At 55.0% G+C, this 13,464-nt stretch overlaps 2 protein-coding genes across 2 annotated transcripts in view; both read left to right on the plus strand.

Annotated features, from left to right (window-relative positions):
* The window catches only part of ADAM15 (ADAM metallopeptidase domain 15), a 38,851-nt gene extending 32,045 nt beyond the window's left edge, over positions 1 to 6,806 (plus strand). Inside the window, exons 21-24 of the mRNA XM_018566418.1 lie at positions 1,027 to 1,131; positions 1,285 to 1,350; positions 1,898 to 2,016; positions 6,459 to 6,806. Of these exons, the coding sequence (XP_018421920.1) occupies positions 1,027 to 1,131; positions 1,285 to 1,350; positions 1,898 to 2,016; positions 6,459 to 6,504 (336 nt within the window). The 3' untranslated portion in view covers positions 6,505 to 6,806. The remainder of the gene's footprint in view (positions 1 to 1,026; positions 1,132 to 1,284; positions 1,351 to 1,897; positions 2,017 to 6,458) is intronic.
* A 6,481-nt stretch (positions 6,807 to 13,287) lies between these two features.
* LOC108795190 (ephrin-A5b-like) overlaps positions 13,288 to 13,464 on the plus strand; it is a 23,234-nt gene continuing 23,057 nt past the window's right edge. The window contains exon 1 of the mRNA XM_018566392.1: positions 13,288 to 13,417. Within this exon, the coding sequence (XP_018421894.1) occupies positions 13,302 to 13,417 (116 nt within the window). The 5' untranslated portion in view covers positions 13,288 to 13,301. The remainder of the gene's footprint in view (positions 13,418 to 13,464) is intronic.

The raw sequence follows: 13,464 nt of genomic DNA on the forward strand, positions 1-13,464 counted from the left end.
TTCCCTCCCCTTCCCCTCCTCTACTTTTTCCTTCCCCTCCCTTCCTCTAAACGTCCCCTTCCCTTTCCCTCCCCTCTAACCTTCCCTTGTCTTCCCTCCCCTCCTCTCCTTCCCTCTTCTCTCTCCTTTCTTCTCCTCCCCTCCTCTTCTTTGCCCTCCCTTCGTCTCCTCTCCTTTTCCCTGGCCCTCACATGTGTCCTCCCTTCCCCTCTTCTCCTGTCCTCTAAGCTTCTCTTCTCCTCCTTCCCTTTCCCCTCTTCTCCCCTCCTTTCCGTTTCCTTCCCCTCCTCTCCCTTTCTTCTTTCTTTCCTCTCCCTTTGCTCTCCCTCTCCTCTCCCTTTCTTCTTTCTTTCCTCTCCTTCTTCTCCTCTCCCTTTGCTCTCCCTCTCCTCCTCCTTTCCTTTCCTCTCCCTTTCGGTTTTCTTTCCTCTCCTCTCCCTTTGCTCTCCCTCTCCTCTCCCTTTCGTTTTTCTTTCCTCTCCTTCTTCTCTCCCTTTGCTCTCCCTCTCCCTTTCTTCTCCCTCTCCCTTTCTTCTTTCTTTCCTCTCCTTCTTTTCCTCTCCCTTTCGTCTTTCTTTCCTCTCCTTCTCTTCTCCCTTTGCTCTCCCTCTCCTCTCCCTTTCCTCTCCTCTCCCTTTCCTCTCCTCTCCCTCTCCTCTCCCTTTCCTTTCCTCTCCCTTTCCTTTCCTCTCCCTTTCCTCTCCTCTCCCTTTCCTTTCCTCGCCCTTTCCTCTCCCTCTCCTCTCCCTTTGCTCTCCTCTCCCTCTCCTCTCCCTTTGCTCTCCTCTCCCTTTGCTCTCCCTTTGGTCTTTCTTTCCTCTCCTTCTCCTCTCCCTTTCCTTTAATCTTTCCTTCCCTATCCCTTCTGTCCTCTCCTCTTCCCATCCTCCCTTCTCTTTCATATTCACCTTGATGCACACCACCTCATCACATTTTCTCTCTCCTTGCCCTAATCCTCATTCTCCCTCTTCATTCTCCATCCTCATCCTCTGCCCTGACTGCTCCCCTCGCCTCTCTGCGTCTAAGGACTACTCTTTCGCTTTGCCTGCTCAGTCCAATATTGAGGGCTACGACCGTCCAGACCCTCCATCCAAGCCTCTCCCACCTGACCCGGTCCCGAGGCCCAGCCAGGTAATGTACCGCGGTGTGTAGTGCCCCCTTTGGCTGGTGTGGTGATGGTGACGTCCCTCGATTACCTTATCTGTGGTGTGGCCCCTGTAGCTCCTATTGAAGTGGCCCCTTGCTGTGCATGTCTCTTCACTTATTATTAAACTTTTCATCCAGGCTGACCCTCAGGAACGGCCGCCGGCACCTAATCGGCCTCTCCCCGCCGACCCGCGACAGGCCAAGGTAACCCGCCAGGCGTTCTGGAAAACTACTGGGAGTCACATGGGTCTCTGTTAGGTCAGCGGACCGACCGAGAGACAGAAGCGTATCTATAACTGAATATAGTAATGAGCTGAAGGCACGCTCCGCCTGCTCAGCTCCTCCCGACATCAACTCACTTCAGTGCTGCCGGAAAGCAATAAGATGAAACTGTCAGCAGTCGGAGTAGCAATAAAGCTTGAACGGAATTCTGACCCATTTCTCTCATTTTAGCTTTCAATAAGGGAACCGGTCCTGAACGGAGCAAACTCCCAGCTGATGCAATAAATGGCATGTTTGTCTTGTTGCTTTTGGCAGCCCTGAAGTGAGATTATGTTTCAGGAGGAGGAGAAAGGGGAGGAGCTATGTAGGCAGTATGTGCTATCACATCATTATTATGAATTGTATGGATTTAGTAAATGGCAGCTCTCAATATTAGGGTGATGGGATCACGTTAATGTCTGCCGTCAGAAGACCCCCCCTCCGGCCCCCCACCCATACTCCCCTCTAATTAGTCTTTGTGCTGCTGCAGGTCTCCTTGAAGCCGCCTCTACCTAAGAAACCGCTGCCAGTGAAGCCCACCCTGCCCTGCCAGGACCCCCTGCTCAGCGTGCCAACCTATCCGGAGCGTATCATTGCACTTCCGTCAAGGTAAGACCTCATTAGAGAGCAACTTGGAGTGACCCAGAAAGTGATATTTCAGTGTTGGGTGGAGGCTGGAGAGTCCAGTCCTCTAACTGCAACCTAATTCTTAGTTCTGTACACCTGCGGTGCCCATTATGAGGGGCTCCCACCATCCCTGTGCTGAGTTCCCGGGTCTGTACACCTGCTGTGCCCATTATGAGGGGCTCCCACCATCCCTGAGCTGAGTTCCCGCGTCTGTACACCTGCTGTGCCCATTACGAGGGGCTCCCACCATCCCTGTGCTGAGTTCCCGGGTCTGTACACCTGCTGTGCCCATTATGAGGGGCTCCCACCATCCCTGTGCTGAGTTCCCGGGTCTGTACACCCGCTGTGCCCATTATGAGGGGCTCCCACCATCCCTGTGCTGAGTTCCCGGGTCTGTACACCCGCTGTGCCCATTATGAGGGGCTCCCACCATCCCTGTGCTGAGTTCCCGGGTCTGTACACCCGCTGTGCCCATTATGAGGGGCTCCCACCATCCCTGTGCTGAGTTCCCGGGTCTGTACACCCGCTGTGCCCATTATGAGGGGCTCCCACCATCCCTGTGCTGAGTTCCCGGGTCTGTACACCCGCTGTGCCCATTATGAGGGGCTCCCACCATCCCTGTGCTGAGTTCCCGGGTCTGTACACCCGCTGTGCCCATTATGAGGGGCTCCCACCATCCCTGTGCTGAGTTCCCGGGTCTGTACACCCGCTGTGCCCATTATGAGGGGCTCCCACCATCCCTGTGCTGAGTTCCCGGGTCTGTACACCCGCTGTGCCCATTATGAGGGGCTCCCACCATCCCTGTGCTGAGTTCCCGGGTCTGTACACCCGCTGTGCCCATTATGAGGGGCTCCCACCATCCCTGTGCTGAGTTCCCGGGTCTGTACACCCGCTGTGCCCATTATGAGGGGCTCCCACCATCCCTGTGCTGAGTTCCCGGGTCTGTACACCCGCTGTGCCCATTATGAGGGGCTCCCACCATCCCTGTGCTGAGTTCCCGGGTCTGTACACCCGCTGTGCCCATTATGAGGGGCTCCCACCATCCCTGTGCTGAGTTCCCGGGTCTGTACACCCGCTGTGCCCATTATGAGGGGCTCCCACCATCCCTGTGCTGAGTTCCCGGGTCTGTACACCCGCTGTGCCCATTATGAGGGGCTCCCACCATCCCTGTGCTGAGTTCCCGGGTCTGTACACCCGCTGTGCCCATTATGAGGGGCTCCCACCATCCCTGTGCTGAGTTCCCGGGTCTGTACACCCGCTGTGCCCATTATGAGGGGCTCCCACCATCCCTGTGCTGAGTTCCCGGGTCTGTACACCCGCTGTGCCCATTATGAGGGGCTCCCACCATCCCTGTGCTGAGTTCCCGGGTCTGTACACCCGCTGTGCCCATTATGAGGGGCTCCCACCATCCCTGTGCTGAGTTCCCGGGTCTGTACACCCGCTGTGCCCATTATGAGGGGCTCCCACCATCCCTGTGCTGAGTTCCCGGGTCTGTACACCCGCTGTGCCCATTATGAGGGGCTCCCACCATCCCTGTGCTGAGTTCCCGGGTCTGTACACCCGCTGTGCCCATTATGAGGGGCTCCCACCATCCCTGTGCTGAGTTCCCGGGTCTGTACACCCGCTGTGCCCATTATGAGGGGCTCCCACCATCCCTGTGCTGAGTTCCCGGGTCTGTACACCCGCTGTGCCCATTATGAGGGGCTCCCACCATCCCTGTGCTGAGTTCCCGGGTCTGTACACCCGCTGTGCCCATTATGAGGGGCTCCCACCATCCCTGTGCTGAGTTCCCGGGTCTGTACACCCGCTGTGCCCATTATGAGGGGCTCCCACCATCCCTGTGCTGAGTTCCCGGGTCTGTACACCCGCTGTGCCCATTATGAGGGGCTCCCACCATCCCTGTGCTGAGTTCCCGGGTCTGTACACCCGCTGTGCCCATTATGAGGGGCTCCCACCATCCCTGTGCTGAGTTCCCGGGTCTGTACACCCGCTGTGCCCATTATGAGGGGCTCCCACCATCCCTGTGCTGAGTTCCCGGGTCTGTACACCCGCTGTGCCCATTATGAGGGGCTCCCACCATCCCTGTGCTGAGTTCCCGGGTCTGTACACCCGCTGTGCCCATTATGAGGGGCTCCCACCATCCCTGTGCTGAGTTCCCGGGTCTGTACACCCGCTGTGCCCATTATGAGGGGCTCCCACCATCCCTGTGCTGAGTTCCCGGGTCTGTACACCCGCTGTGCCCATTATGAGGGGCTCCCACCATCCCTGTGCTGAGTTCCCGGGTCTGTACACCCGCTGTGCCCATTATGAGGGGCTCCCACCATCCCTGTGCTGAGTTCCCGGGTCTGTACACCCGCTGTGCCCATTATGAGGGGCTCCCACCATCCCTGTGCTGAGTTCCCGGGTCTGTACACCCGCTGTGCCCATTATGAGGGGCTCCCACCATCCCTGTGCTGAGTTCCCGGGTCTGTACACCCGCTGTGCCCATTATGAGGGGCTCCCACCATCCCTGTGCTGAGTTCCCGGGTCTGTACACCCGCTGTGCCCATTATGAGGGGCTCCCACCATCCCTGTGCTGAGTTCCCGGGTCTGTACACCCGCTGTGCCCATTATGAGGGGCTCCCACCATCCCTGTGCTGAGTTCCCGGGTCTGTACACCCGCTGTGCCCATTATGAGGGGCTCCCACCATCCCTGTGCTGAGTTCCCGGGTCTGTACACCCGCTGTGCCCATTATGAGGGGCTCCCACCATCCCTGTGCTGAGTTCCCGGGTCTGTACACCCGCTGTGCCCATTATGAGGGGCTCCCACCATCCCTGTGCTGAGTTCCCGGGTCTGTACACCCGCTGTGCCCATTATGAGGGGCTCCCACCATCCCTGTGCTGAGTTCCCGGGTCTGTACACCCGCTGTGCCCATTATGAGGGGCTCCCACCATCCCTGTGCTGAGTTCCCGGGTCTGTACACCCGCTGTGCCCATTATGAGGGGCTCCCACCATCCCTGTGCTGAGTTCCCGGGTCTGTACACCCGCTGTGCCCATTATGAGGGGCTCCCACCATCCCTGTGCTGAGTTCCCGGGTCTGTACACCCGCTGTGCCCATTATGAGGGGCTCCCACCATCCCTGTGCTGAGTTCCCGGGTCTGTACACCCGCTGTGCCCATTATGAGGGGCTCCCACCATCCCTGTGCTGAGTTCCCGGGTCTGTACACCCGCTGTGCCCATTATGAGGGGCTCCCACCATCCCTGTGCTGAGTTCCCGGGTCTGTACACCCGCTGTGCCCATTATGAGGGGCTCCCACCATCCCTGTGCTGAGTTCCCGGGTCTGTACACCCGCTGTGCCCATTATGAGGGGCTCCCACCATCCCTGTGCTGAGTTCCCGGGTCTGTACACCCGCTGTGCCCATTATGAGGGGCTCCCACCATCCCTGTGCTGAGTTCCCGGGTCTGTACACCCGCTGTGCCCATTATGAGGGGCTCCCACCATCCCTGTGCTGAGTTCCCGGGTCTGTACACCCGCTGTGCCCATTATGAGGGGCTCCCACCATCCCTGTGCTGAGTTCCCGGGTCTGTACACCCGCTGTGCCCATTATGAGGGGCTCCCACCATCCCTGTGCTGAGTTCCCGGGTCTGTACACCTGCTGTGCCCATTATGAGGGGCTCCCACCATCCCTGTGCTGAGTTCCCGGGTCTGTACACCCGCTGTGCCCATTATGAGGGGCTCCCACCATCCCTGTGCTGAGTTCCCGGGTCTGTACACCTGCTGTGCCCATTATGAGGGGCTCCCACCATCCCTGTGCTGAGTTCCCGGGTCTGTACACCTGCTGTGCCCATTATGAGGGGCTCCCACCATCCCTGTGCTGAGTTCCCGGGTCTGTACACCTGCTGTGCCCATTATGAGGGGCTCCCACCATCCCTGTGCTGAGTTCCCGGGTCTGTACACCTGCTGTGCCCATTATGAGGGGTTCCCACCATCCCTGAGCTGAGTTCCTGGGTCTGTACACCTGCTGTGCCCATTATGAGGAGCTCCCACCATCCCTGTGCTGAGTTTCCGGGTCTGTACATCTGCTGTGCCCATTATGAGGGGTTCCCACCATCCCTGAGCTGAGTTCCTGGGTCTGTACACCTGCTGTGCCCATTATGAGGAGCTCCCACCATCCCTGTGCTGAGTTTCCGGGTCTGTACACCTGCTGTGCCCATTATGAGGAGCTCCCACCATCCCTGTGCTGAGTTTCCGGGTCTGTACACCTGCTGTGCCCATTATGAGGGGGTAACTTTGCCCTCCAGGCCCCACTCCCCCGAAATATCACTTCTGGGTGCGCTGCCTCATTGAATGACGCAAAGGGCGGAATACACAGGAACCTTCTATTCCTTTACATATGTGCGGCCATGTTTGTGACGCGGTTCTCGGCTTTCTTGTCCCCCCAGGCAGGCTCCTCCACCCCCCTACTCAGGATGGAGCCCAAGAGCGTAAAAGAAACTTGAGGAGCCCCATCAGAGGGCGGGTCCCCCAACTCCGGTTAAGAAGACGCGGCTCCCTGCATCGCGACTACTGCAGTACTGTACATAGTACCGGGGTGTCCGCACCCCCTGCACTGTATCCCTGGCACCCCCAGCTGGACTCGTGGGGCCCCCCCAATTTCCTGGACATCCTGCTGTTGCTGTAAATATCTCATTCTGATCGTGTGTGTGCGTGTGTTTTATACTGAGTGCGTGATGGGCGGGGCGACGCAGCTAAGTGCAATAAGGGGAGGGGAAGGACAACGACGACGGGCAGCGTTGAGTGGCGGGAGATGGCGGTCTTACTGGTGCCGAGTATCTCTAGGAGAGACAATGACCACTCACAATATGAGGACGCTGTTCCTGGCCCAGCCAGCAGAGGGCGCCATTACTCCATCGTGAGTCCACAGCTCGGCCAATGTCAGAATTCTGATTAAAGTGCCCAGATCACCTGCTTGTGTCTGACTTTTATTACTTCACGTGAAGCTACGGACAAGCATGACGGGTCAGAGGGCGCGGCCTGCGTTACCCTGATAGCGAATCAGGGGGGGGGAACCTTTGCTCAGAGTGCGTTGGCCTAAACTGGCCAACAAAAGAAGAACAATGAGCTGCACAAGATTTAAAAAAACTGGATATATTCTTTATGATTTCGATTGGTCACAAAGTTCACTTGACAGATGTGAAGTGGGCGGGGCCAATCGTATATTACAGTCCAACTGACCAATCAGAGCACTACTGTTCATAACCAAGGACTGCTTTTTAACATGTTATCTATATATGGAGCTGAGGAATGTTGGGTGCCTACTGTGCCCCCGTTCAGGAGATTCCCCTCACTTCCTGTTCCTGGTGAGATTGCGACACGATGTGGGAAGGAATTACCTTCACACTGCATATTATTCTTCCACACTAAATTACAATCATTACTATAGTTGTCACCTGGCAATAGGGAACAGCAAAGCTGACACCGTCCTACACTATGTCCCTATTCTAATGGACAGCAATGCCCAGATGTGACCTGGTGTCACAGGAAGTGAGGTATCCCTGGATCAGATTGGAAGAGACGAGGCCAAACACGCAGCTAAAATGTCATTCTCTACACATGCATCAGGCAGAGACATTTGTAGAATTCCTCCCTGTAGTCAGCGCTGCAGATGTCCTATAGTGATATGGGAGTTATGTTCCCTATTAGTCCCCCCCCCCCTCACCCGTCTCCAGGTCCCGGGTGGTCTGCTCGCCCTTTGACGATCAGATATATGTCTCCTTAGGTGAGCACACCTGTCCTGTACGTGTGTCTGCTGTGCCCTCGCCCCCAGGACATGGCTGGACCCTCGCTGACCCCGCCGCGTGCAGGTGAGACGCATCACTTCATCCAATGCAAGTCTGTGCGGCGACCATTAGTCACTGACCAGATCCTGCTGATAGGAACGCAGTGTCTGTGCTAAATAAAGTTATTGTCTTCAGGGGAAATTCCAAAACATTGTTCACCAGAGGAGCTTACACTCTAATGTCCCCCCACAGTCACACACTATTATTATACATGTATATAGCTGTGACATATACCGCAGTGCTGTACAGAGAACACTGAGCCGGTCACATCAGTCTCTGCACCACCCAGACTCCATATTTCGGTGTTGAGTGGATGCGGGGACAGTTGAACGTCCTCTGGGGCTCTTCTATCTCGGATTATTGCCAGGTCAGCATGATGTCATTGTGGTGATGACACGAAGGTGTGGTGTCACGGGGTTGATATTCCTGGACGTGTTTGTAACGTGGAACATTATTTGGCATTGCTGCTGCAAGATTGGTCAAAGCTGCACTTCAACATTTCTAAAAGTACGATGATGCAGAAAGCCTCCCCTGGTAGAGATGCATATCGGGGTATATTGTTGGCCAAAACTACAAAAGATTTGGGGGTGCTCATTTCAGATAACTGCAAAATGAGCAAACGGTGTGGCCTGGTACAGAGTTGTGGGGTCCCCAGCAGGAGGAAGGAGGTCCTGATTCCCCTATATAGAACTTTAGGGATCCCCAGCAGGAGAAGGAGGACCTGATTCCCCTATATAGAACTTTAGGGATCCCCAGCAGGAGAAGGAGGACCTGATTCCCCTATATAGAACTTTAGGGATCCCCAGCAGGAGGAAGGAAGTCCTGATTCCCCTATATGGATCTTTAGGGATCCCCAGCAGGTGGAAGGAGGTCCTGATTCCCCTATATAGATCTCTAGGGATTCCCAGCAAGAGGAAGAAGGTCTGCTTAGAATCCCTAAAGATCTATATACCCAGCAGGAGAAGGAGGACCTGATTCCCCTATATAGAACTTTAGGGATCCCCAGCAGGAGAAGGAGGACCCGATTCCCCTATATAGAACTTTAGGGATCCCACTGCAAAATGAGCAGACCTGATTCCCCTATATAGAACTTTAGGGATCCCCAGCAGGAGAAGGAGGACCTGATTCCCCTATATAGAACTTTAGGGATCCCCAGCAGGAGAAGGAGGACCTGATTCCCCTATATAGAACTTTAGGGATCCCCAGCAGGAGGAAGGAAGTCCTGATTCCCCTATATGGATCTTTAGGGATCCCCAGCAGGTGGAAGGAGGTCCTGATTCCCCTATATAGATCTCTAGGGATTCCCAGCAAGAGGAAGAAGGTCTGCTTAGAATCCCTAAAGATCTATATAGGGAATCAGGACTTCCTTCCTTCTGCTGGGGATCCCTAAAGATCCATATAGGGGATCAGGACCTCCTTCCACCTGCTGGGGATCCCTAAAGTTCTATATAGGGGAATCAGGACCTCCTTCCACCTGCTGGGGATCCCTAAAGTTCTATATAGGGGAATCAGGACCTCCTTCCACCTGCTGGGGATCCCTAAAGTTCTATATAGGGGAATCAGGAGCTCCTTCCTCCCTCCAGTCTTGGAGAAAGAAAGGGAAGTTGGGACATGATTGGAACATTTAAATGTATTACAGGTGTGAATAAGATTTAGGGGAGCTAAATTCAAGGACACGAGGACCTGACCTCCAACTAGCAGGAGGAAAGTGCAAATCTCACCATAGAAAGTATTATTTTACTGAAAGAGTAGTTGATGGTCGGAACCGACTTCCTGCAGAGGTAACAACTCATGGTCAGTAAGTGGATTTAAACACAGACCTAGACTCAGACAAAGAGGTTCAACAAATCAAAATGCAGCAATTTCGGTGGCCCCCTTCTACTGTCCATCTTCTGTGTTCCTCTGTTTCTATGGTTTGGGGGAGTCAGTGGGGCCCCCAGTCTCCAGGTCATGTTGTAAACATTGGCTCATTAGACCCAATCCAGGCGGATTGCCGACCACACCTAGCAGACAAGGTGGCAGCAGTTAATGAGGCTGAGGTCCTCTCAATGACGAAACCTTTCATTCCCACCCATAGAAACTGGTCATCTGGTCACTCGGTATCAGGGAACTTCCAGGGCGAGGACCTGCCCGACCGGTTCCAGCGACCAGGACCACCCCGCCGTCTCCGTCCACTGATGGAGCCTCGGACCTATTGATCCAGCAATTTGCTAATGACACAGTGGGGGATAATGAATGGTCTCCGTCCCCAGATCAAAGCCGCCCGGATCCTTCTATGGAAGCTACATATGCTTCCGCCTCCACTGTCCGGGGACAACAAGTCCCATCATGATTACAGCCGGGTCGGGGACACCGGTGTTCTGTCCCTGGAAATGTTCCCAGTTTAAAATGATCTGTGTGAGAACGTCCGTGGTGAGGAATCTGGAGGTGACCTTGTGGCCAAGGGGGAAATCAGCGCCTGCTGTGCAGAGCTTGTCCACCAAGATGGACAATCTCTGCTTTGATGGAGGTTCAGTGGGGCCCTACACGGCCCGGCCCTCTCTACGCGGCTCGGGTAGGACTAAAACCTCCAATGCGGAAATGTCGGCCTGTGTAGGGGCCAACCAAACTTGACTTCTGTCTACCGGTGCGCGCTCACATCTCAGCATTGGGGGGTTCGGGGTTCACAATTTACTAGAATTTGGGTGTAAAGAGGACTCATACATGGCGGAGGTTCAGAGCCCCTCCCGTCCTCCACATATCCCGGCGTTTCCTGCTCCATCGGCCGCTGTGACCGAGCAGAATTCCTTTATACAATTATGACATTCCTGAACATGAAACCTGAGAGAGCCGGGCGGGCGGACTGGCTGCAGGAATCCGGCCCGGCAACCCCGGGTTGCCCTTCTGACGTTCGCCTCTTTGCCCGGCGCCGGGAGACCTTTTCACCCCTCGTTTTCTCCACCCCGAAACGGGAACCATTTTTCCCCCCGTGAAACATTTCTCGAGATGCGTCAGCGGGTCCTATGTATTTAAAAAAAGCCGAGTTCATCTATTGCCCCGCCCACCGCGCCTTTGCTGCCGTTATTCTTGCGCATTGCGACCCAACGGCGACCCCCCCAACGGTCGAGGATAAAATTGGGAGAGGAACAAAAAAGTAAACGTGAGCAATGAAGACGGAAGGGGCAATTGCGCCGTCATAATGGCGAACAAATCCGCCATTTCCCCAGCAAATCTGGCGAAAGAAATGACGCGGGCATCGGAGAGGTGCCGGAACTGGCAAACTCCACCCTCGAAAAAGCTTGGCTCAACCGACACAGACCGCGCCCGGCCCGATGGCGAATTAGGCCGCCGAGTGTTCGGACGCGGCTTTTTTGGGAGTGTGCGCTGGACCGAAGCGCTTGCTGGAACATGGAAGCCGCGCAATAATAATCAGACTTTCTTCAGTTGTTTCCTCGTGCTGCCGGGTCTTCCGAGGGGTCACAACGACGGCGCGCGGCGGCGGAGCGGTCGGATCTGAAGACGCCGCGCTCCTTTCCTGGTGGATAAATTGCTGTGATCCGGGGGAGGGACACGACACTCGCCGCCTCTGCTGGCAAAGCGGAGACGCCGCCTAATGAGGAATCTCGTTAGCGAGACGGTTTCGTGTTTTCTATTAGCGGAAAAAAAGGCCTCTGACAGGGAGAGGATTAAACCGAGGGCGCAAAAGAAAAAATCGCGGGGAACGCCATAATGAGGTTGCGGGGGAGGGGGGGAGGGTTATCTACAATTCATCCATCCATAGACTTCACTCATAGATATATATATATATCTTTCGAAGTGTCGGAGAGGAAGTCGGCGTGCTGGAAATTTTTCGCCGTTGTCGTAGATTGTAGCGCTGTGGGCGGATCCTGTCCATGTCCGGGCTGCTGGTGATCGCCTGATGTGCCGGCATAGACTCCTTCCCTTTGTCTAAGGGGGAGTCGATTGTGGCCCCTTTAAAAAGTTTATCAGCATGCTGGAAGATCTCTGACACGTGATGGATTCTGTCCGCATCCCATAGACCTCCATGGCCAGTAAGGCCCGCAGGCTGACTTGTAATTGGTCGATTGGGCCCACAAGCGAGGCTCCTGATTGGATTGTGAATGTCCAGTGATGACAGACATCTCCCCACTAGCACCTCTTGGCTTTTCCCCCTCTTCCCTCACTATGGAGTCTCGCTTCTCCTGCTGCATTCTCCATAATTCCCTCAGGGACAATGGGAGACCCCGAAACGGCGGCTGCAGTTGGGCAGAGCCCGACCACTAGGCCTGGAGATCTCACCGATAAGAGTACTCGGGAGATATGGATAAGATAACCGCCGGCTCCGATACAGCAGGACTGAGATGACAAGGAGGGCCCCTACGGAGTAACGCCCGGGCCGCCGTGTAACATGCCAACAAGGCGCAAAGCCGGCCGCAGACACAAAGCTTTATTTACAAAACACAGAAACAATTTCTCTCACATGGGAGAAAAACATTTCCAGCCGGAAGACAAAACACCGGACGGCGTGTCAGCTCTGCGCTGCGTCAGGCAGGGGCCGCCGCCGCTACTGAGGATGACCATCACACTCTGTCTGGCCAGGAAAGGGTTACTGCTGGTTTATAAGGAGGAGGATGACAATTGGACTCTATGAGGATGATAATCAGACTCTGTCTGGCCAGGAAAGGGTTACTGCTGGTTTATAAGGATGAGGATGACAATTGGACTCTGTGTAAGGATGATAATCAGACTCTGTCTGGCCAGGAAAGGGTTACTGCTGGTTTATAAGGATGAGGATGACAATTGGACTCTGTGTAAGGATGATAATCAGACTCTGTCTGGCCAGGAAAGGGTTACTGCTGATTACTACTAAGGATGAGGATGACAATTGGACTCTGTGTAAGGGTGATGATCTGTCTCTGGCCAGGAAAGGGTTACTGCCGGTTTATATTAATAAGGATGAAGATGACCATTCAACTCTATGAGGATGATGACCTGACTCTGTCTGGCCAGGAAAGGGTTATTGTTAAACTATAATAAGGATGAGGATGACAGACTCTATGGGGATGATAATGTGATTCTGGCCAGGAAAGGGTTACTGCTGATTTATTTTAAAAAGGATGAACATGACCATTGGACTCTGTGTAAGGGTGACTCTCTCTCTTTCTGGTCAGGAAAGGGTTACTGTTAAACTATAATGAGGATGAGGATGACAGACTCTATGGAGACAACGATGTGGCTCTGTCCAGGAAAGAGTTACTGCTGATTTCTATTAATAAGGATGAACATGACTCTGTGTAAGGGTGGCTCTCTCTCTCTTTCTGGCCAGGAAAGGGTTACAGCAGACTTGAGTTGGGAAGAGTTTGGCAGAGTTTGCAGTGTGCTGCAAGCTGATTGGCCGGAGCTGCCCCCCTGTGGGCGGGGCCTGGCTACCTTTGCCTGGGGAGGGTGCAGAGTGCAGTCAGAGACATGATGAAGGCTGAGGGGCTGCTGAGGCTCCTGCTGTGGCTGTGTGCTGCACTGGAGCAGCTGAAGAGGGTGTGCGGGGTCCGGCATAGCGTGCACTGGAACAGCACCAACCCCAGGTGAGTGCCCACCCAACCCCCTGGCACCCCGTATTCTCTGTGCCCCC

This window comes from Nanorana parkeri, unplaced genomic scaffold, assembly GCF_000935625.1.
Source record: "Nanorana parkeri isolate BGI_ZX_2015 unplaced genomic scaffold, ASM93562v1 scaffold947, whole genome shotgun sequence".
NCBI classification, from domain to species: Eukaryota; Metazoa; Chordata; class Amphibia; order Anura; family Dicroglossidae; genus Nanorana; species Nanorana parkeri.